Source organism: Bufo gargarizans, chromosome 4, assembly GCF_014858855.1.
Source record: "Bufo gargarizans isolate SCDJY-AF-19 chromosome 4, ASM1485885v1, whole genome shotgun sequence".
NCBI classification, from domain to species: Eukaryota; Metazoa; Chordata; class Amphibia; order Anura; family Bufonidae; genus Bufo; species Bufo gargarizans.
Genome location: NC_058083.1, coordinates 455,492,775 through 455,516,567, shown reverse-complemented (window position 1 = coordinate 455,516,567; position 23,793 = coordinate 455,492,775). Strand labels below are relative to the sequence as shown.

The 23,793-nt window shown below is 41.2% G+C and overlaps 3 protein-coding genes across 3 annotated transcripts; 1 reads left to right on the top strand and 2 right to left on the bottom strand.

Annotated features, from left to right (window-relative positions):
* Positions 1–2,783: 2,783 nt before the first annotated feature.
* LOC122934237 (complement component C1q receptor-like) lies at positions 2,784–6,115 on the bottom strand. Its single transcript, XM_044289551.1, has one exon. It carries the CDS (start codon positions 5,812–5,814, stop codon positions 4,021–4,023), a length of 1,794 nt encoding a protein of 597 aa, XP_044145486.1. The 5' UTR covers positions 5,815–6,115; the 3' UTR covers positions 2,784–4,020.
* On the top strand, positions 4,502–16,584 carry LOC122934236. The gene is made up of 7 exons (XM_044289550.1): positions 4,502–4,629; positions 5,181–5,363; positions 5,835–5,904; positions 11,220–11,283; positions 11,755–15,454; positions 16,378–16,454; positions 16,534–16,584. The coding sequence occupies exon 5, from the start codon at positions 12,838–12,840 to the stop codon at positions 15,217–15,219; it is 2,382 nt and encodes a 793-aa protein (XP_044145485.1). The 5' UTR covers positions 4,502–4,629; positions 5,181–5,363; positions 5,835–5,904; positions 11,220–11,283; positions 11,755–12,837; the 3' UTR covers positions 15,220–15,454; positions 16,378–16,454; positions 16,534–16,584.
* Positions 16,585–18,079: 1,495 nt separating this feature from the next.
* Positions 18,080–20,833, bottom strand: LOC122935490. The gene is made up of 5 exons (XM_044291254.1): positions 20,801–20,833; positions 20,582–20,725; positions 20,385–20,501; positions 19,569–19,933; positions 18,080–18,269 (listed from the first exon to the last, which is right to left on the bottom strand). The coding sequence occupies exons 1-5, from the start codon at positions 20,807–20,809 to the stop codon at positions 18,080–18,082; spliced, it is 825 nt and encodes a 274-aa protein (XP_044147189.1). The 5' UTR covers positions 20,810–20,833.
* Positions 20,834–23,793: the final 2,960 nt, after the last annotated feature.

Here is a 23,793-nt window from a genome sequence, read left to right as displayed (position 1 = left end):
TCATGTTCCAAACCAGAACTTTGACTTGAAGTTTGGCCGAACCCGGCGAACCCGAACTTCCGCAGGTTCATTCATCCCTAGTTATGATCACCACACACAGATCTGATAACTATATTGTAACGAGCTGTACCCCTGTGAGTTATTTTTTATTTTTAATGTAAAGTAGTGAAGGTTCTTATTGAATGACAGAAAGCAGACATCTTAAAAACCATTACAAATTAATGCAGACAGTATATAGGAAAATGTTTATATGCTGAAAGTGTAATACCCCTTTAAGGATTAAAAAAATATATTTTTTCACATTATCTTAAACTCAGGTCAGTAAGTAAAACCTGCCACTCAATGGCGTACTTTCAATAGAGGCACACCATGCAACTGCATGAAGGGGGGGAGAGACACTGAACGCCATCTTTTCTTCAGGATGTGAAAACACAGCATTTTCATGCAACCACCACCAGGGGGAGTTCATGGCAGACAGATTAATACAGCTTCTAATTGAGTCAATTGTAACTGCATAAGTTCCTATCCACTGAGCTCCCTCTAGTGGCGGCAGCAGGCTTTCAGCTTTGTTAAAGGAAACCTGTCACCATGATTTTGCGCATAGAGCTGGGGACTGGTCTGCTAGATGGCCGCTAGCACATCTGCAGTACCCAGGTCCCGTAGCTCTCTGCGCTTTTATTGTGTTAAAAAACAGTTTTGAGTGATATGCAAATTACCTGATATGAGTCCTGTAGCCGGAGATGAGTCAAGCAGAAAGGAGCCCAGCACCGCCCCGCGTCCTCCAAATCTCCTCCTTGCCGGCTGACGTCACAGAGCTAGAGCGCCGAAATCTCGCGATGCGCAAGCTAGCGCATGCGCAGTGTCGGCATAATGTTCATTCCCTGTACTGGCATCATCACAGGGAACGAACTACGCATGCGCTAGCTCGCGCATCGCAAGATTTCGGCGCTCCAGCTCTGTGACGTCAGCCGGCAAGGAGGAGATTCGGAGGACGCGGGGCGGTGCTGGGCTCCTTTCCGCTTGACTCATCTCCGGCTACAGGACTCATATCAGGTAATTTGCATATCACTCAAAACAGTTTTTTAACACAATAAAAGCACACAGAGCTATGGGACCTGGGTATTGCGGATGTGCTAGTGGCCATCTAGCAGCCCATGTCCCCAGCTCTATGTGCAAAATCATGGTGACAGGTTTCCTTTAAAGATGGGAAGCAGAGCTTTATCAATGTATTTATGCCAGTTATCGGGATAAAATACATTGAGGAATATGGTGTTCAGAACAGGTGCCATATTTATGAAGCACCTGTTCCAATTTCTGTGGCAAAGAAGTCGGATAAAGTGGGTTAGGCTAGGTGTGACTTTTTATTACAATTTCTTTACAATTTCTTCTGCACAATTAAAAAAAACATAAATGCATCAGAAATTTGAGTTGTTGAGCTTTGCATTCTGCATTGCCTCAGAATGATTGACACAAGCCTGCTAGGAAACTGGGTGGGCCAGGTGGACCCATACTAAGTTTTGCTAAGTTTCCACTTATCCTGGAATTAACTGTTACTACTAAGCAAGCAGAAATTAACATACATATTTTAATATTTTACATTCATCATTATGAAATGTTCTACTGAAAGAAAAACAAGACAAATCCTCAGCCTTCCATAATACTTCATATTGTAATACCATGATAATAAAAATTTCTTAAAGTGAACACGCACTCTTTACAAACCAGCAACAAAATTGCTGCCTCCAGTGTATAAAGGTAAAATATTCCAATGACTATCAGTCCTCTAATTAGAGGTCCTTTATGGGCAGATATTCTGCCCACAACATGAGCTGATTAGCGATGTGCAAGTTGATGGGCGCTCATTATTACTTCCATTTTCATTTTACAATGATTAGAGGGGGCAATGAGCATTCAGCCATTAATGTGCATTAACAATCATTCGTACCCCCACCCCAGTTGTACGTCCCCTGTTTAGATAGGACAATGCGCTGCCATCATTTCTTTCAAAGATGCAATTCCCGATAACAAAGGAGTGTTTGTCACTGATGATCAGTAATGATTAGCAATGATGGGGTCTGAGCTTTCGAATGGGCGCTCGTTTGGCTAATTATCAATCGGGGTAAAAAGGTTTTACAAGGTACAGCCACACGGTTATGTTTCCTGGTGCAGTTTTAAAAGCCAAAATTAGGAGTGAATTATAAAAGTAGAAAAAGTAGAAAAGACAGATACTACTTCTTATAATTTTTAATTTTTTTTAATTTACTTCTGGTTTTAGCTTTCAAAATCGCTTTTGGAAATCTGACCGTGTGGCCGTACCCTTGCTCTCCAAGCTTTTTTTGTGTTCTGTTGTGTGCTGTTTCCTTAGATAATTTGTTTTACTATGCCTCATAAGTAGAGACCGATTTAGTCTTGAAAATGTTTCGACTTCACATAGTTTCACATAGTCGGCATTTAGTCTCTGTTTTTGTATTTTAAGCCAAAATCAGGTGCGTGTCCAAAACACAAAACAGGTGGCAATCTTTCCATTACACCTTATCTTTGTCTAGGTTCCGCTCCTGGTTTTGGCTCATAATTAGGGTCCATTCACACGTCCGTGGTGTGTTGCGGATCCGCAACACACCCGTCCGGCACTCCCTATAGAAATGCCTATTCTTGTTCGCAGCTGCGGACAATAATAGGACATGGTCTATATTTTGCGGAACTGCGGACCGGAAGTTCGGGGCCGCACTCCGCAAATGCGGAAGCGGAGAGCACATAGTGTGCTCTCCGCTTCACGTCCGGGCCCATAGAGAATGAATGGGTCCGCACCCGTTCCGCAAAATTGCGGAACAGGTGCGGACCCTTTTGCGGACTTGTGAATAGACCCTTACTGATGAAAAATACTGACTGTGTGAAAGTGGCCATACTGTCATTTCTTTTACGGTATTTCAGTTAGCCATTGGATAACTGCAAGGCTATTATTTTGTTTCTGCTATTGAGAGCAATACGACTTTTTCAACTGGCTGTCAAGATTACCAAACATTTTTTCTTTTGCCGTATTGATTGCATAATGTACAATAATATATTTACAATAAATGCTTCTAGTCCCTGGCAGAGACTTGAAAATGGAAGAAATACTCAAAGTACATTAGAAAGCTGCATAACATTAAAGGCTCATTTAGATGCTGCGCGTAGCAGCTAATTGACGGGAAGGAAGTGCACGATAAGTGGGGTAAAGCACTGTGTTTACATGCAGTGTTCACCCCCACAGTATGAGGACGAGTGATGGCTGATGCTATTGCTTGTCCCCATACATAATCATTGCTCCTAGGAAGCAGATCACTGTTCAGACAGAACGATCTGCTGCCTGGGAACAATGTCCTCACCTCAGGTCATTTCACCCAATGTACAAGCGTTTTGCACTTTTAGGTGGGCAGATTATCCAGAACGAGCATTCATAGGAACGTTCCTTTCCGATAATCGGCCTGAACATTGACCTGTGTAAATCCAGCTTAATAGTTCCTACAGTGAATAAGCTTCATTTACAGAAAGGGGTTCAAAGAGGGTTTTCAGTAGTTCAATAATGAAGACTTATTCTCATGATAGGTCATCAATATCATGTTGGTGGGGGCCCAGCTCCTGGAACCCCTGCCAATCAGTTCTTCGAAGAGGACGCAGCCTCTTCTTAGGCCAATGATCTCACTTTCATTGGTCACTTGGCCTATGTACAGCTCAATTAATTATGTGAATGGCCACAATGTGCTTAGTATGCTGTGAGCAGGCCGCAGAAAACCACGGCCAGGAGTCAGACCTCAATCACATTATAGGCCATCAGTATTGAACCTTTTAAGGAGCAAAACCAGGAATCGACCCCTTTGACATCAAGAAGTCAGTCATGGTTATCAGCAATAAAAAAAAAGCCAAAATGCTTGTATAGGTAATAAAAATAAAATGAAAACACTATCTACAAGCAAAGCTCTGCAAATCATATTCACTACAGCAATGCATGTATCCATATATATATATATATGAGAGGTGAGGTCACCTGTAGTCATTATTTAAAGCTTTATCCCCCTTTTGATCTGGGACCCAGCAGTAGTTATCTGTTGCACTTGTTGGCTTCTCAGTCTCGTTTTTCTTTGCATTCCTCTTTCTGCGACATATGACCCCCCCAATGATAGTCATGAGCAACAACACAGCACAGGCACATAGTATACTTACTAATAGCACTGTGTTCGGGATGCCCTCTTGACCACTTGTTACCAGATTAACAAAACTATTACCAGGGAATGTGCCAGTTTCTTGTGGCATGGGTGTAGACGGCATTATTTGTCCAGTTTCTCTGTGATCCTGCACATCTATAGTTAGATCTGTAAAGTTTGGCGTAGGTTTGTCGGTACTGCTGCTGGTGGCTTCTTCTGGCTCCAGACCTTCATTTATATCACCACTAGTGAAAGCCTCTGCATTGTGATGTGCTGGAATACATGATATGCTATCAGATGATAAAAGCATTCCCTTTGGACAAGAGCAAAGATAACTCCCATGGGTGTTGTGGCAGAAGCTGGCACACGGAGAGTGAGCACACTCATCTATATCTAAGCAGGTAGTATTGTCACTGCTGATGGTGTAACCGCTATTGCAGGAGCAGAGGTAAGATCCATGTGTGTTGAGGCAGCTTTGAGAGCAATCAGAGTTGATGCATTCATCAATGTCAATGCAATGTATTCCTTGCTGTTGAAATCCAGTATTACATTTACAGTAGAAACTTCCTAAAGTATTGATACATGTCTGGCTGCAAGGTCCAATCAAGCATTCATCGACATCTATGCAATTTTCTCTGTTTTCTGCTAACGCAAAGCCACTAGAACATAAACATTCAAAGCCATTTTGGTGGTTTATACATTTCTGCTCACATGGATTAGACTGGCAGTGGTCAGGTGGAACACAGGACACCAGGTCGGGTGCTAACACATAGCCATCTTTACATCTACAGGAGAGGGATTTGTTTAGCGGGAACTCTACACATTCATGTTCACATCCACCTTTATTATACTTACAGCCCAGTTCCTCAGAAGCACAAAAGGGTTTATTTGATTTTTTGTCCAAGCGAGAATTACCCCACTGATACAGATTAGTTTCATCTGATTTCAGACAAAATAACAAAGTTCCTGTATGTTCTCCATTGTGCCCACAAAACACAGACGCTGAAGAGCCATGCGGAACTAGGTCCAAAGAAGAACTTTTAAAATCAAAAGGGGTATCATATTCAACAGATCCTGGGCCAGCAAGAACAACCCGCTGGCACATGCCCTGAAAGTTGAATTTGCAGATGTAGCCATCAGCGTGGAAAGAGCATAACTCGTCCGACCATTTGTAATTATCAGGTGAGTCCTTCTGCAGTTTCATACTCACGCACTTTCTCTTGGTGCAAGTTGCCTTTGGTTCAGTCAGCCAGTTGGAGAACTGACCTTCCTTTGCATCTTCATTATCTGTGATCCACGAAAACCCTTTTAAAGTTTCATTTCTAACAACACAGGACTTTAACTTTAGCTGCAGTCCAATCCAAAGCTTTAATGGGCGAACCAATGGTGCAATGTTGGTGAATTTCCAAAGTAAACTGTGAACATGCTCAGCTTCACCTTTAGTTTGTATGGTCAGAAGGTTCCCTCCTCGGTTAACACACTCTTTACTTGCTTCTGAAAATATCTCCTGGCTCAGGTGGACTGTGTAACAGGCATCTTTAGAACAGATGGCTTCACTTTGCTCTTTCTTAGGTATGGCATATGTGAAAAGTAAGGATACCAAAAAGGCAAGTACGGATATTGAAGTGACCATTATTTTCTATTCTCCTCTAGATCTTTTCTTGGTGGTGTCTTCTCACAAAGAAAATGAAGAAGTTGCTACAAAGCCAAGTGCAGTTAAGAAGTGGGTGTCTAGAGAGTGTCATTAGAAATATATATCCTTCTTCCTATAGTAGAGGTCTGCTTGCATCCTGTGTTGTCGTTGATCCTATTCTTCTTCAAGAAACACAACTTCCTGTACGCCTCTGCCCGACAATATTTTTTCTTGCTCCTCAGAGCTGTTATTTTGTAATCTTGTGTTCAGTTAAAGGGGATATTAAAGACTAGCCTTTCCTCTGCTTCCTTTCTTTTGTTTAAAAAATAATAATATATGACTTAGTTAAGAATAAGATGCCTGTGAAAAGCTTTCTGATATCAGAATATTTGGATATTCATGTTAGCATACATTCTCAGAGAGCCTAGAAACATTCCCTGTGTAAGTACAGTATGAAGAGATATGGTATCTATTTTTGTAGGCCAGGGAGGATGAGAAAAAACACTGGGCAGTTCTGCAAGTAATACCATGCATACATAGCATGCCTATTTTAACTTTCCATAATATTCTCTAAATCAACATTTTAAGTAATTTTTATGGAGGTCATGAGAATTTAAACTCTCCACTTTTTACCCATGATCTTGATTAAGATGATGTAGCTCTGAAACTAATTCTCCTTATCTAACGTCTAGAAAAGTAGAATTGCTTTGATGGATTGTTGATACATATTTAAAGAGGACCTGTCTCCACAAAATGCAGTGCAATCTGCAGGTACCATGTTTTAGAGCAGGAGAAGCTGAGTAGATTGATTATATAGTTTTGTTGGAAAAGATTCAGGAAAACATGTATTTTATACATTTATATCTCAGCTTTTTTAAGCAGATCAAACATGTAGGATTCTAATATGCTTAGTCCTTTGTTCCCATATGAGATAAATCCCAGTCCCGACGGAAATTACATGCAAACTCAGATAAGAGGCATAGCTGTCAGCCAAACAAGGATTTGTCCAACAGCAGTTAGAGATGTATGGGTAGCACAAGGATGTTTGCTCATGCCAGAGCATGGGGAAACAAGTGGTTTTACATAGAGTACAATAGAAGAGAAAAGGTCTTCTCTTTGAAGGCCTGTAACTTCGTTAAAAGAATGTTAGCCATACCTGACAATTTTGGAATGTTTGGCCCCCAGAAGCAGGTGTCTCCTACAGTAGCAGATGTTGGATTTTAACATGCCCGATTCTTTGTTCTCATAGGAGATGTCTGGCAGTGGCTTATCCCCCTCTTCTCATTGAGGATACCTGCATGCTCATTGCTTAGCCAGGCCAAGTTGAGCATGCATGCCTACAGGGGAGCCGGGAGGAATAGCTATCAGCCAAAGAATATTGAAGATGCATGGCTTCGTTAAAGCTAGTTTCACACATGCAGCACAGCAATCCGGCAGGTCGTTCTGGCAGAGAACAGCCTGCAAGAGTTCTCTGGATGCAGCATAGACGGATAGTGCCACTTGCCTATCTAACCCCATTGTCTATGATCGGAACAGTGAGGAATCGTCCCCGCCCCAGCATAAATGCAGGGGTTTCGGCTGTTCATATAATTGCTGCATGTAGCGTTTTTATTCTACCAAATTCCGGCCAGATCCCCCACCAGTTTCCATGATAGGTAATGGGGTCCAGCAGGCACGCAGCATTATCCATCTCTGCTGGATCCAGAGAACTCCAGCAGGCTGTTATTTGCCGGATTGCTGTGTCACATGTGTGAAAGTAGCCTAAAATGTTTCAATTGTTTAATCTGCCTATAGACATGAGATATTTATATGCAGATCATTGTCAGATTCAGCTGCTAATGTGTATGACCACTAGTGTTGATCATGACTATTCGAATCACGAATATTAATCGCGAATATCGGCTTTTTGAGAATTTGCAAATATTTAGAATATAGTGATATATATTCGTAATTTCAAATATTGTACTTTTTTTTTTCATCAGTAACACACCTTCTTGCTTGTGGGCCAATGAGAAGGCTGCAATGTCTTTGGATGAGCTTAGCAACATCCCTAGCTGCCAATAGGAAAGTTGCCTACCCCTTACTATATAAGAACCTCACCAGCAGCTATTTTCTGCAGTTTTTTTAAGTTCTGAGAGAGAGAGCAGTGACATTGCTGTGCTCTGTGCTTTCCACGCTACATTAAATAGATAGTTAGATAGCTTATATATATATATATATTACAGTTAGTGGGAGATAGTCAGTGTAGGTTATATCCTGATATAGTGTAGCTGGTGCAGTGTGTTAGGTAGTGTGATAGGTTCTGCTGTCCATACATGCAGACCTGCTAAAATGTGAAGTTTCACGTTTTGCGCCAAAATATTTGCATCGTTAGTGCCGATTTGCACAATCGCTAATATATTGGAGCACTCTAACTGCATATAAAGCTAGTGTAATGTTCTGCCGTGCAAACCATTTTCTCCAGTCTCAGGAAACTTCTAGCAGCTTGGAAAATGTAGCAAAAGTAACCCACGCCTGTATTTCGCGTGCATTACGCAAATATTACATTGCCGATTTTTCCCGATCAAGAAAATAATCTCGAATTCTTGAATATTTGACGAATATTCACCCAAATATTCATGAAATATTGCTAATTCGAATATAGCCCCTGCCGCTCATCACTAATGAATATCTGATTGGCAAGGAATCTCACCCAATTTTGCTAGATGGCAATGGTCTACAGAATAAATAAAAAGCTGGATGATGTCAAATTAAATTAACTATCTCTATTAGGAGAAAAGGAAGGCAATTAGCCATACTGGTGGAATGCGCCTTTTTAATAAAATCACAGAAAAAGAGTTACTTGAAGGACTGGAATACAATTTAGGAGCAGCTGTTGTTTCAGTACAATAGCTACAATTTAAGAATTGAAGGAACTAGCTCTTCCTGGAGGTTGTCAGTGACATCATCTCCTCACAAACAAAGTGGATCACTTAAAGGGAACCTGTCACCCAAAAATCGCCTATTAAGCCGTTTACAGTACCTTATAGTGCTGTATACTCGTTTCTTGATGCACTTTTTGTTCGTTTTGCCGCATGTCTGCTCATTCAGAAATCGATGTTATATTCAGCTGCTGCCCCGTGCATCAAGTCAGGCTTGAAGTCACGGGGGCAGCGGCCTCGGCGTCTTACATGGCCCTCTCCCCGCCCCCTGCCTCTGTTACTGACAGCCCAACTCCGAATCCGGGACCGCGCTCAACGGCCGCATGCGCAGTAAAGGGCGGCAGGAGCGCGGTCCCGACTGCCGCGCGTACTACGCGCCGTCTTACTTTCGCCGCACTGCGCATGCGCCCGACATCCTGTATCAAACGCGCCCGCGCCCGGCATATTTACGCAGCCTACGTGATCTCCAGCACGCAAGCCGCAGAGGCAAGGCGCACAGGGGGTCACACTCCTGCTATAATTCAAGACTTCTAAGGTATTCAAGGACGTTTTAGGTATTCAAGGACGTTTTGGTATGAATTAAGTGTATGTAAAACGGCTCATTATAATATTTGAATTAAATCATGGGCACTTTTTTTTTTTTTACATTGCATCAGGAACCTGGAAAAAATCAATCCGCTCCTACCACCTCAGCTTTCAAGTACCCCACTAAAATGCCCTAAAATAAAACACTACCCACAATTTTTCGATTCAAAGTAATCTAATAGCAGCATTCAATAAGAGGCACGTTTTTTAATCAGTGCAACAGTATTAAGAAATATTCTCCCACAGGCATGGTCAACACATATTCTCCCACAGGCAGTGTAAAGGGGCACTCTCACCAGCGTCAACACATATTCTCCCACAGGCAGTGTAAAGGGGCACTCTCACCAGCGTCAACACATATTCTCCCACAGGCAGTGTAAAGGGGCACTCTCACCAGCGTCAAAACATATTCTCCCACAGGCAGTGTAAAGGGGCACTCTCACCAGCGTCAAAACATATTCTCCCACAGGCAGTGTAAAGGGGCACTCTCACCAGCGTCAACACATATTCTCCCACAGGCAGTGTAAAGGGGCACTCTCACCAGCGTCAACACATATTCTCCCACAAGCAGTGTAAAGGGGCACTTTTATAACCCCCGCTCCTCCTGCATCCTTTATTCTAACCTACAGTGAAATCTGGCAAATATTGTAATCAAGCATTCTTGGGGACAAAACGGTAACCAGGACAAAGGGAAATTGACGCTAAAACTCTCCATCACCACCTCCACAGTGTCCATGGGCTACCACTGCTGTATGACCGTGTAATCTGCATCACCACCTCCGCAGTGTCCATGTTGTTCCGCTGCTGTATGACTGTGTAATCTGCATCACCACCTCCGCAGTGTCCATGGGCTACCGCTGCTGTATGACCGTGTAATCTGCATCACCACCCCCGCAGTGTCCATGTTGTTCCGCTGCTGTATGACTGTGTAATCTGCATCACCACCCCCGCAGTGTCCATGTTGTTCCGCTGCTGTATGACTGTGTAATCTGCATCACCACCTCCGCAGTGTCCATGGGCTACCGCTGCTGTATGACCGTGTAATCTGCATCACCACCCCCGCAGTGTCCATGTTGTTCCGCTGCTGTATGTCTGTGTAATCTGCATCACCACCTCCGCAGTGTCCATGTTGTTCCGCTGCTGTATGACTGTGTAATCTGCATCACCACCCCCGCAGTGTCCATGGGCTACCGCTGCTGTATGACCGTGTAATCTGCATCACCACCCCCGCAGTGTCCATGTTGTTCCGCTGCTGTATGTCTGTGTAATCTGCATCACCACCTCCGCAGTGTCCATGTTGTTCCGCTGCTGTATGACTGTGTAATCTGCATCACCACCCCCGCAGTGTCCATGGGCTACCACTGCTGTATGACCGTGTAATCTGCATCACCACCTCCGCAGTGTCCATGTTGTTCCGCTGCTGTATGACTGTGTAATCTGCATCACCACCCCCGCAGTGTCCATGGGCTACCGCTGCTGTATGTCTGTGTAATCTGCATCACCACCTCCGCAGTGTCCATGTTGTTCCGCTGCTGTATGACTGTGTAATCTGCATCACCACCCCCGCAGTGTCCATGGGCTACCGCTGCTGTATGACCGTGTAATCTGCATCACCACCCCCGCAGTGTCCATGGGCTACCGCTGCTGTATGTCTGTGTAATCTGCATCACCACCTCCGCAGTGTCCATGTTGTTCCGCTGCTGTATGACTGTGTAATCTGCATCACCACCCCCGCAGTGTCCATGTTGTTCCGCTGCTGTATGACTGTGTAATCTGCATCACCACCTCCGCAGTGTCCATGTAGTTTCACAATGTAATGTTATTTAGCCAAAAATGTATATATTTTTTTTTCCCTAATTTTTTAATCCCTTTTTTTTTAAATAAAATTAATTTATTCAGGTTTCTGTTTACCTTTCCAAAATCGGATGGACAAGAAGTAATATTTTTGTGTTCATGCTTGCAGGTAATTACCAGTTCAACTATTATATCATTATTATAAGGTCGAATTCACACGGACGTATGTCTTTCGTGCTACGTCCAACAAATTGCGTGGCACAAGGTACGGACACATACCGCATGGAAGCGGGAATGGGATTGCAAGATCCATCCTTTATACAAAAAAATAAAGCAAAAGGATGGAAAGCAATCTCTGATAGCACTCTATAGTTTTTCTGTACTGTTCTTCCCATCCTTCATTTCCGCAGTTTAGGATTTATAGTCCTAATTTGGACGCGTTTATGAGGCATTGAAATGAACTTATCCCCTGCCGTGATTTAAAATGGCTTTGCACCCCTGTCCTTTTTTTGTTGCTATGCAATTGTGGCTAATGAAACTGTCATAGGGAGAGTTACGCCCTTTTGAATTTGACCTTTTTTTTTTATAATTAAAAAAGTAAATAATTAATATTAATTCTTTCCTTTTTTTATATTTAAAGGATAGGTTGACTGGAATAAAACCGTAGGTATTACTGTATCTTTTAGTGAAAGGTAAGTTTCGAATATTAAATTGAAAGACACTCAACAGCCAAAACCATACTTGACAGATGGTAAGAAAAAAAAAACATTTTAATCTATATGTATTTGGATAATTGCTTTAGTAATATAAATATTTCTCAACTGTGAGAGGAAAAAAATATTACATGATGGGTATGAATGATAGTCACAATAAACAGAACACGAGTTGAGTATAGGATGTAAATCATCCATCCATATTTATAGTTGAGGGAGGCATTTCTCAAGTCTAGTGTTTTATCTGGCGAATCACTGGAGTTGTGATGACTATTTTTTGTCTAAAAGAATGTAAATGTTTGTTTTTCAATTGTACATATGGACAAAAAGCCTTCTACAACCTCTTAGTCCATATAGATGTTATTACTGTTGTGGACATAGATACACAATGTGATTGCGCGAAAATAGAATATTGAATGCTCTCGCTAGCAAAAAAACGGCAAGGCACTAATTTCTATTTACTATTTAAAATGACTACATAATTTACATCCTATTAATCATTGTTGTTTAGAGCGCTATGAAGTTAAACTGTCACCAGAAACAGTGGTTCAAAACCCTCGACACGACCGTCAATAGTACAGCAGGGGGATTCTGTTTTCGTATATGTTACAGAATTCTCTGTTAGGAGAAGCCAGCCTGCTGTTAGGCCTAAGCGCTGGCAATCACAGTGAAGGGATGGGAAATGGGGGAATGGTAAGCGAGACGTGAAGCAAGTAGGACCCTGCCCCCTTGACTCCAAGCCTGGACATAAAGTAACGCTGGCCGTGTATTAAAAATAAATTATCTCACTACTGCAGCATCATATTTAGTAACATATTTTAAGAACTGAATGCCCCGGCTGTTCTCCTGTTTGTCTTATATGTGTTTTTGAACCCCCAGATTGTGGTTCAATTTTTACCTCAGCTTTTTTTTACTTGGCCAGTTATGAATATAGTTACAACCCTCATTCTAATAATTTCTTTTTTTTTTTTATTTATTTATTTATTTTTAGGTCAATTTCATTGAAAAAAATGCCTAGCTGTGTTATCCAACAGTGCAGTAGCCGAACAGTAAAAAAAAAAATTGGGGATGACGTGATACTTCATTGCTTTCCAAAGCAAAAAGATAGTATAAAACTCTGGCTCCAACAGATACCGCAGGATTTTTTGGATATTGACCAACTAGCCCAAAAAATTCTAGAAGAAAACAAAAACAATAAATATCGCCTCTGCTCCCTACATTTTACTGAAGACAGCTACAAAATTACACACCATGGTCGTGTACTTTATCCCAACGCTATTCCAACAATTTTTTCTTTTGAAAAGGGAGACATATTGTTATCCGAAAATCTACAACTGGCTAGACCATCAAAAAGGAAAAGATGTCTGCAATCAAAAACAGGTAATCCAGAGGAAGATCTGACAGGACAAATCAGAAGTGATGCCTCCTTGGAAATATCTTCTGTAAGAACAATGGATGTCGCCACTCAAACAGAGTTATCTTTGCTAAACAGCGTCATACTTCCTAAGTCTGATTTCGAAAGTGTCAGTCCACGTAAGTATATTGAAGTAGGTAGTGAACGGAATATTCATTCAATTTCGACTCCAAACCCCGGGAAGCAGAGGGACGAATCAGAATCTCCACTAAAGAAGAGGCAAAATAGGATGTCTTTCAATCAAGATTTTGTCCCTCAAATGGATGAAGATTTTTCATCTTGTTTTACACCTCTATCGCCGATTGCTGAAGATTGCATTGAGGATGAAGACAATGATAAAGAAGATTCGGAAGACGGACAAGACAATAGTGATTATGTACCAAACGTGTCGAGCTTTTTCGAATCAGAACTGGAAGAATTAGCGCCAATAATCTACCAGGACACTGTTATCAAAGCACCAGAACTTACAGTACAAGACGAAAAAGAGCAAGTGAACCAACGAAAACTACTAGTTTTTGAATCCCATCTTGAAAATCTAATTTACAAAGTGAGATGTCAAGGTCAACCTAATTGCAATTATCTTGTCCAAAATTTTAAAAAAACCTTTGATGGATCATATTGTAAGTATACAGGAAAATGCTATGCAGGTCATTATTTTGAAATTTTTGAAACCCAGCCACGAGTTGGTAAGTATGCTTCTGGCAATATTCAACTAGCTGCCTCCCTATTACTTAGCGGTTCAAATTTCCAAAAAATTAACGAATTTTTTAACTTATTGTATGTGGTAAGTATTTCAGAAAAAACATATTACAGGTATCAGACCAATTTTATTTTTCCATCAATTGACAAGGCATGGAAACAGAACCAGCAGTCTAACCTTGACGCCCGCAAAACTAAGAAATTGAGCATATCTGGAGATGGTCAGTGTGACAGTCCCGGCCACAGTGCAAAATACTGTGTTTACACTATGATGGACTGTGTCACAGATACTATTCTTGATTTTGAAGTGGTTCAACGTAGCCAGTGTTCATCCTCCGTTGCAATGGAGAAACATGGATTTGGAATCGTCATGGATCGTCTACTTGAGAAGGGCATGGAAATACAGATATTTGCATCGGATCGACATGTCGGGATTCGAAAGATGATGAAAACCAATTACCCCCAGATCAACCATCAATTTGACATATGGCACTATTCAAAATCCATTAAAAAAAAACTCACTAAAGTTTCAAAAATGAAATTATGCAAGCAAATAGCTCCCTGGATTGACAAGATCGGTCTTCACTTCTGGTGGTGTGTCAAAACAAGTCAGAATAACGTCGACCTATTCAAGGAAAAGTGGTTTTCACTACTGCATCACATCTGCAACCAGCACCAGTGGGAAGCAAATCTGTACAGCAAGTGTGCTCATAAAACTATTGAAGATGGTGATGAAGAAAAACGCTACTTATGGATCATCAAAGACACTCCTCCTTTTACAAACATAGAGAAGATTGTGACAAGTCAGCAATTTCAAAATGATATGCCGCATCTTATTCATGGATGTCACACTGGTGCACTGGAGAATTTCCACAGTTTGGCGTTGAAGTATCGCACCAAGCGGATTCATTTCGGGATGGATGGAATGGAGGCTCGAACAAAGTTAGCGGTTTTAACCCATAATAACAATACCGGAAGAAAACAGGCCACAGTCAAATTTTCACGTTCCAACACTGAAGCGGTCGGAGCAAGAAGAACAAAGTTGTTTGTCCCAAAAGGAAGATCTCGTTGGATCGTCCGCAATGTATACGAGAAGTTATCGGTTGAATTTATGTATGATATTATTGATGATGTACTCAAGATGGCAGGTGGTAAAATCTCACACGATTGGGAAAGTCGAACTGCATCACTACCTCCTAACATAGCAAATATGGAGCGGCCTAATAAAGCTGAAATCAGGCGAATGCAAATTAATCGATTTCGTTACAGCGAAAAATAGAACCTCTTTATAAAAAATTCAAAATAATGGTTCTTCACAGTTAATTTACAAAACAATACCGGTTAAAAAAATAAAAAAAGTTTTTGTTTATGGTGTTATGGTTATCTCGTTAATCATTTTGTTAGTGTCTTCCAGGAGAGAAATCAAGTCTCTTATGGACTGACCACACTTGATGCCTGTTTCTACTTAGAATGAACAACCATGATTGTCTTTTTTTGGTTCTTATATTCCAACGGTGAGTACAGACATGTTATATAGTTGTACATTTGGATTATACACACCATATAAAAAAAAGGCCTCTTTCACACTAGCTTTTTTTGTTATCCGTCCTAGAGATCCGTCCTCTGCTCTCTTGGACAGAAATCTATTGACCAGGATAATCCCCATGCATCCGCAATGGAGAGAAATCCCTTCACGATGCATCAGGATGTCCTCAGCTTAGTACTGAGACGTTTTTTGGCCGCATCAATATCCGCAGCATGTTATGGATTTTTATCCAGCCAAAAATCATGAATGCATGTTGGAAGAACGGATCCAGAATTAATGCCCATTGAAATTCATTATTCCGGACCAACCCTTTAGTTAAACGTTGTTTCCTCGCACCGTCTTATCCAACGTTTAGCTATATGTGAATGGTTACTAAGGAAGCTTGGACGCTAAAGTCCTGGTTGCCATAGAAAAGAGTAGGGGGAGCGACATACTTGCATTCCACGTTGTGCTCCCTGGGCGCTCCAGGATGACATCAGGGCGCCCCAGTGCATAGATCAAGTGATCCATGCGCGTGGGGAGCTCTGACGTCATACAGGAGCACCACGTGAGCCGCTCGGACTCTAAGTATGCCGCTCCCTCCCTCCCCACCACTACTATTGAATCCTGGACGCTAGTAGCATCCTGGCGGCCACGGTAACACTGAATTTGTTTTGAAGACTGATACGTCTTCAAATGTTTTCAGTTCACTAGCGTTGAGCTGGATCAGGCGTGCACTTCCGGCCACTGAAGTGCTCGCCTCATCTTCACAACACAAGAGTGAAAGAGGCCTAAGTGTGAGTGTGATACTCTTTCTCTCTCTCTCTTGCTCATATGTATATATATATATGGATATATATTTATATATATATAAATATATATATTTATTTTATTTTCTATTTTTTCTCTTAGAAGTTATATAAGTTTTATATCACGAATGGAACTACAATCAATCATACTGTGTTATGATAATGCAGTTACTGTTGATGGTGAGTGATGTTTTAAAGTCTTACATACATTCCTTAAATTTTGCAAAGAGGCAAACATCTTTTTATTTTTTTTTCTTAGGAATGCAAGTGTCCGAATACGTTCCTCTCCCAAGCAACCATAAATATGTTATATTATTACTAAGAATTTTTTGTTAAAAATGTTTTTACAATAAAATTGTTTATTTTTTAATTTTTTTCAGATGAATTAGTCGGCAGTGTGAATCAAGTTCTATGTGCCCGTGAATGTCCGTTTCTCTACGCAATCTTAACCATATAAAACTATAAACTTGAATTTGACTAATAAAGTTCAGTTATAGACTTCCGACATTTACTATGAGTTTGAATATTTTGGATAAACATTAAAGGATCCCACTCTCACTTGGAGCTTGATTCACGCCGCAGACAGATGCATGTGAAAAAAAAAAAAAAATTTATACTATTTATATACTGTGTGTGTTATTTTTAGATGAAACAGAGAAATGTGAATTTGTTACCAAGCAACCAGCAGGAACAGGTTGTAAGTAGCGTCACGTCTCTAATACGCCGGGTATAATTTCGAGAATCTTTTTTTATAGGGAACCTGTCTCCAGGATTTTGTGTATCGAGCTGGGGACATGGGCTTCTAGACGGCCGTTGGCACATCTAGAAGCCCCCAGTCCCCATAGCTCAATGTGCTTTTTTCTCGGCTGAAAAATAATTTTAGAGATAAGCAAATTAACCAGATATCACTCCCGTGTCAGGAGATAATGAAAATATGACTCCTCTCCGGACATTGGAGTCATATCTAGTTCATTTACATATCTCTAAAAACAATTGTTGGCCGCCATAGAATCACATAGAGCAATGGGGACTGGGTACTGCAGATGTGCCACCGGCCATCTAAAAGCCCATGTCCCCAGCTCTATAAACCAAATCCTGGGGAAAGGTTCAATTCAAAAATTGAATTCTTAATAAAACATGTTAAGTCAAATTATTTGGTTATTTAGTTAATTGGCAATTCAGAAGGTTGACTTATTGACTTGGATCCAGAATCCTGCATCGTAGGTGACAGAAAATAAATTTTCTTTATAGCTTTTAATTTTTTTATAATCAAATTTCGAACCAGATTATTAAAGACATGCTATCGCTGCACCCTAACTGGCCCTGCCGGTATCTTAGTACAGAATTCATAGGTGACTGGTTCATAAAACACAGTATACCAATAGTAAAAATAATTGGTGAGTGACAGGAATGGCTAGAAGGGGATGGTTGGAGGCCATTTTAAAAAAATAATATATATATATATATATATACACATATATATATATATATTATTTATATCGATATACACATGTATGTGTGTATATATATATGTATGTGTGTGTGTGTGTATATATATATATATATATATATATATATTAAAATAATGATTATAACAAATAAAATTCAAATAATATAGTTTAATTTGTCAAAAAATGTTTGGTGTTAACAAATAGCATTGTCAAATTTTTGTCCACCCGTTTTCAAATAAATATTGTGAATTATGTATACAAATAACAGAATTGTTTGTTAATCTTTATTTTATTTCAATAAAAAAAAACATTTTTAAACTTATTTTTAACATTTATTGAACTACTATATAAGATTTACTCGAATGCCATAAATTCAGCGGGGTGATCGTTGCATTCCTTGAATCCAGTATATTCACTATCAGGGTCAGGAAAACAAGTACGCACTTTATTAACTACACAAGAAGGTATAGGTCTGCGATTACCAATGCCTAGGTATCCATGAACCCAGGCTGTGAAAGATCTGTAGGCAATTTTACGATGGTGCCTGTAAAGATTAAAAAATATAACTTAATAAAAATTTCTTTACATAATTAGATTAGAACATAATCTATTTTTGGTTGAGTCTTCAAAAATCAATCACATTAATGTAATGTTTTATTATAAGTATGATGGCATTGTTACTGAAGGATATTTTTCCCGTGCCATGATTGTGGATCAGCAATTGCTGTTCCACTACATAATTGGTGGGTTCCTTAGCCCTTATGCATCTCAGATGGGGACAAATTTACATCAATGGGTCAGCATATTCTGACATGTGGAACAGAAGTACTGAATGAACACTACAGAAGCACTATTGAGTGCTTTAGGCCCCTTTCACACTTGCGTTTTAGCTTTCCGTCCAAGAGATCCGTCCTTGGGACTCTAGGACGGAAAGCTACTGATCAGGATTCTCCTAACGCATCATGAATGGAGACAAATCCGTTCCGGATGCATCAGAATGTCTTCGGTTCAGTACTGAGACTTTTTTTGACCAAACAAAAAGCACAGCATGCTGCGCTCAAAAAAGGTTCCGGTCCAGAACTGAAGACATCCTGATGCATCCAGAACGGATTTCTCTCCATTCAGGGTGCATTAGAAGAATGCTGATCAGTAGCTTTCCGTCCAAGAGACCCGAGGACGGAGCTCTAGGACGGATAGCTAAAACGCAGATGTAAAGTGAAAGTGGCCGGGATCCCCTTTGTGGGGGCTTCCATGCAATATGTCCCTTGGCTTTTTGGACCGCAATGTGCATTCGTGTGAAGGCGTCCTTACACTAGATAAATTTGGAAATTAGCCAGTGTACATCTATCTAAACAACTATTCTCAAGACCGGCCATTCTAGGGCCGAAACGATTCCTCGATTGAGTCTTCATTTGTGTCAGATGACCACAGAGCAGAACTAAATAAGTTATAATTCGCAAAGCTCAACGGTTCCTCATCCGGTCAAAGTTAATAAAAGTGAACCCTAACATTAGACATCTAGTACTGCAGGTGCACGCAGATAACACAGGGAACAGAGAAGAAAACATGAACGTTTGCCAATGTTAATTTTTTTTTTCACAATGTACTTTTAGCGCAGAATTTATTTTCTCAAATCAGCAGCTCCCGTCAGCTGTCCCTAATAGAAATCCCTTATTGCGTCACAGCCTCAACCATACTTTGCCTCCTATAACCAACAGGTAAATTCAGTTTGAGACCGCTGCTCTAGAACGTAAAATAACATAATCACTAGTGTCCACTAGTGATTCTGCCAGACCATGAAAAAGTAAACTAGGAAGCAAAAAATATTTTTTCAATACGTTACCGATTTTCTTGTTTTTTGGGAGGTGGTCTTTGTAACTGTCCCACAATTCGTAAAACTACGTTGACTGTGTCTTCTCTTTGACAAAAAATAGAAAAAAATTCATGCTGTGTGATACATTGGAAACTACAGATGTACGGAGTTGCATTTTCAACTTCTTTGCAACATATCGATTCAAGGTTGGTGGGCATTGTCACACAATTTTCACATGTACACCAGTCGACTCTGCCAATTCGGCTCTCTGAACATAATGGTAAGAAATCTTCATAACCTAAATTCTCATTTATTAGCGGATTACTGGGGAAACATTCTTCTTCCCCGGAATATAGTCCAAATTTTGATCTTAGCTCTTGCAATAACTCGTCCATCTTTTAAGAGAAAATAAATTTTAGTATAATGTATTAGTATCATCGGAATATCTCGCAGTGTTCTAATTTTATTGAGCTAGGGACAACAAGACAAGCATCGTTTGGCACCACCCAATTTTTGGACATTGAAATAATCTTATGATAATGATTGTACAAAAATATAAAAAGAACAGGAGATACAATATCCATTGCACCTTGTGTCATCCTCATGACTTACACTCTTCCCCTTTTCTACCAAGGCACAGTTTTAATATATAGCATATATAAGGGAGGAAGAGCCCTGGATCAGGCTGCGTATCTACTACGTCCATCCTTACAGTTGACTTATTGATTCTGTCAGCCAACAACAGCCCTGCACGACTGCCAAATACTTTCTCCGCATTGCTCATTACCGAAAAATGAGCAAATATTATTTAATAATCAAATAAAAAATTTGAATTTTTTTATTTACCTGAATTTCGTTATTATTGGAATTTAGGGAAACATCTCCGCTTATTTCTTCACATGCGTTATCGTCTGGTTCTTTCCCGTCTTCAATATTAATTTCCAAATTATCTTCAAATAGTGACTATTTAAATATAAAAATAAACCATTTGAAATTACATCAAGAGTTTTTTTAATATACACAATACTAAAAAAAGGCAATACCTGTAGATTTACTATTTCACCATCTATGTAGTCCTCTTCAAAGCAACCTACAATGTCGTAATTACTTTCAATAGACACAGTGGAATCGGTGAGCTGTACTATGGTTATGGTACATGGTTCCTCATCGGAAATAAAGTTGCGGTACTGTAAATTAAACCAACAAATTAATACATTGCCTGGTAGAATAAAAAATATAATTGTTTTAATATAGAGACTCACCTGGTCCATCTCTTTACGGTTTCTGTAAAGATATTATTCTAAAAAAAAATATTACAAATTTCGATTATTGTTTTAGTGATGACCATTTTACTACATGGACAGTGCGGTGTGGCTGATGCAGATTACACAGTCATACAGCAGCGGAACAACATGGACACTGCGGAGGTGGTGATGCAGATTACACGGTCATACAGCAGCGGTAGCCCATGGACACTGCGGGGGTGGTGATGCAGATTACACAGTCATACAGCAGCGGAACAACATGGACACTGCGGAGGTGGTGATGCAGATTACACGGTCATACAGCAGTGGTAGCCCATGGACACTGCGGGGGTGGTGATGCAGATTACACAGTCATACAGCAGCGGAACAACATGGACACTGCGGGAGGTGGTGATGCAGATTACACAGACATACAGCAGCGGAACAACATGGACACTGCGGGGGTGGTGATGCAGATTACACGGTCATACAGCAGCGGTAGCCCATGGACACTGCGGGGGTGGTGATGCAGATTACACAGTCATACAGCAGCGGAACAACATGGACACTGCGGAGGTGGTGATGCAGATTACACAGACATACAGCAGCGGAACAACATGGACACTGCGGGGGTGGTGATGCAGATTACACGGTCATACAGCAGCGGTAGCCCATGGACACTGCGGAGGTGGTGATTGCAGATTACACAGTCATACAGCAGCGGAACAACATGGACACTGCGGGGGTGGTGATGCAGATTACACAGTCATACAGCAGCGGAACAACATGGACACTGCGGGGGTGGTGATGCAGATTACACGGTCATACAGCAGCGGTAGCCCATGGACACTGCGGAGGTGGTGATGCAGATTCAAAAGTCATACAGCAGCGGAACAACATGGACACTGCGGAGGTGGTGATGCAGATTACACGGTCATACAGCAGTGGTAGCCCATGGACACTGCGGAGGTGGTGATGCAGATTACAAAGTCATACAGCAGCGGAACAACATGGACACTGCGGAGGTGGTGATGCAGATTACACGGTCATACAGCAGTGGTAGCCCATGGACACTGTGGAGGTGGTGATGGAGAGTTTTAGCGTCAATTTCCCTTTGTCCTGGTTACCGTTTTGTCCCCAAGAATGCTTGATTACAATATTTGCCAGATTTCACTGTAGGTTAGAATAAAGGATGCAGGAGGAGCGGGGGTTATAAAAGTGCCCCTTTACACTGCTTGTGGGAGAATATGTGTTGACGCTGGTGAGAGTGCCCCTTTACACTGCCTGTGGGAGAATATGTGTTGACGCTGGTGAGAGTGCCCCTTTACACTGCCTGTGGGAGAATATGTTTTGACGCTGGTGAGAGTGCCCCTTTACACTGCCTGTGGGAGAATATGTTTTGACGCTGGTGAGAGTGCCCCTTTACACTGCCTGTGGGAGAATATGTGTTGACGCTGGTGAGAGTGCCCCTTTACACTGCCTGTGGGAGAATATGTGTTGACGCTGGTGAGAGTGCCCCTTTACACTGCCTGTGGGAGAATATGTGTTGACGCTGGTGAGAGTGCCCCTTTACACTGCCTGTGGGAGAATATTTCTTAATACTGTTGCACTGATTAAAAAACGTGCCTCTTATTGAATGCTGCTATTAGATTACTTTGAATCGAAAAATTGTGGGTAGTGTTTTATTTTAGGGCATTTTAGTGGGGTACTTGAAAGCTGAGGTGGTAGGAGCGGATTGATTTTTTCCAGGTTCCTGATGCAATGTAAAAAAAAAAAAAAGTGCCCATGATTTAATTCAAATATTATAATGAGCCGTTTTACATACACTTAATTCATACCAAAACGTCCTTGAATACCTTAGAAGTCTTGAATTATAGCAGGAGTGTGACCCCCTGTGCGCCTTGCCTCTGCGGCTTGCGTGCTGGAGATCACGTAGGCTGCGTAAAGATGCCGGGCGCGGGCGCGTTTGATACAGGATGTCGGGCGCATGCGCAGTGCGGCGAAAGTAAGACGGCGCGTAGTACGCGCGGCAGTCGGGACCGCGCTCCTGCCGCCCTTTACTGCGCATGCGGCCGTTGAGCGCGGTCCCGGATTCGGAGTTGGGCTGTCAGTAACAGAGGCAGGGGGCGGGGAGAGGGCCATGTAAGACGCCGAGGCCGCTGCCCCCGTGACTTCAAGCCTGACTTGATGCACGGGGCAGCAGCTGAATATAACATCGATTTCTGAATGAGCAGACATGCGGCAAAACGAACAAAAAGTGCATCAAGAAACGAGTATACAGCACTATAAGGTACTGTAAACGGCTTAATAGGCGATTTTGGGTGACAGGTTCCCTTTAAGTACAATCTGTAAGGCTGTTTTTTTTTTTTTTTTGTCTTTGAATCCCAGCGTGAATCTGATGATAATTGTTCATGTGTTTGCTGCAGAAAGTTATAAGATGTTTCACATAGTGATTGTCATTGCTCTATAGGGCTACACACAGTGCTAGCGGATCAGTTTTATTTAGGGTGTAAAAAAAACTATTTTCACATAAATAATTCACTGCAATTAAAACATAACATTTAATAATATATGGTTAAAAATTCCCCAAAAATTGGTATAAAAAAGAAGACAAAGGACACATCGAAATAGATATAAATAGATGCGACCTATAACTGCCCTCAGAACAATAGAAAATCCAGTAGGCCATTGACAGGAGGGAGGATAGAGTGAAGAGACAGGGGCACTGGGACGCTGTCCCTATGTATCCCTAAAGACTCTCACTAGTGGTGCTCCCTCTCTAATTTACCCTTGCTGTCCCTCCATTCGGCAACAGTGACTGCCCAGTTTTGTCAAGTTAAAAGGAAACAGAAAGGGAAGATATGACAATCAAAAGCGACTCAATGGTCCCACGTGCAAATCTACTAAGTAGTCCCAACGCGTTTCATTGGCATCCGCCAAATCATCAGGGGACCAATTTTACAGGTTATCAAAACTTGCTGTAAATGCCTATTAAAGCACTCGGAGAATAG

What these genes read in the sequence shown, in the direction of transcription:
- LOC122934237 (XM_044289551.1), bottom strand. Translation starts at nt 5,814, where the DNA reads ATGGTCACTTCAATATCCGTACTTGCCTTTTTGGTATCCTTACTTTTC.
- LOC122934236 (XM_044289550.1), top strand. Translation starts at nt 12,838, where the DNA reads ATGCCTAGCTGTGTTATCCAACAGTGCAGTAGCCGAACAGTAAAAAAA.
- LOC122935490 (XM_044291254.1), bottom strand. An exon ending in GTGAAATAGTAAATCTACAG is followed by an intron (nt 20,502 to 20,581) that starts GTATTGCCTTTT and finishes ATATTTAAATAG; the next exon opens with TCACTATTTGAAGATAATTT. An exon ending in CCAATAATAACGAAATTCAG is followed by an intron (nt 19,934 to 20,384) that starts GTAAATAAAAAA and finishes TTCTCTTAAAAG; the next exon opens with ATGGACGAGTTATTGCAAGA.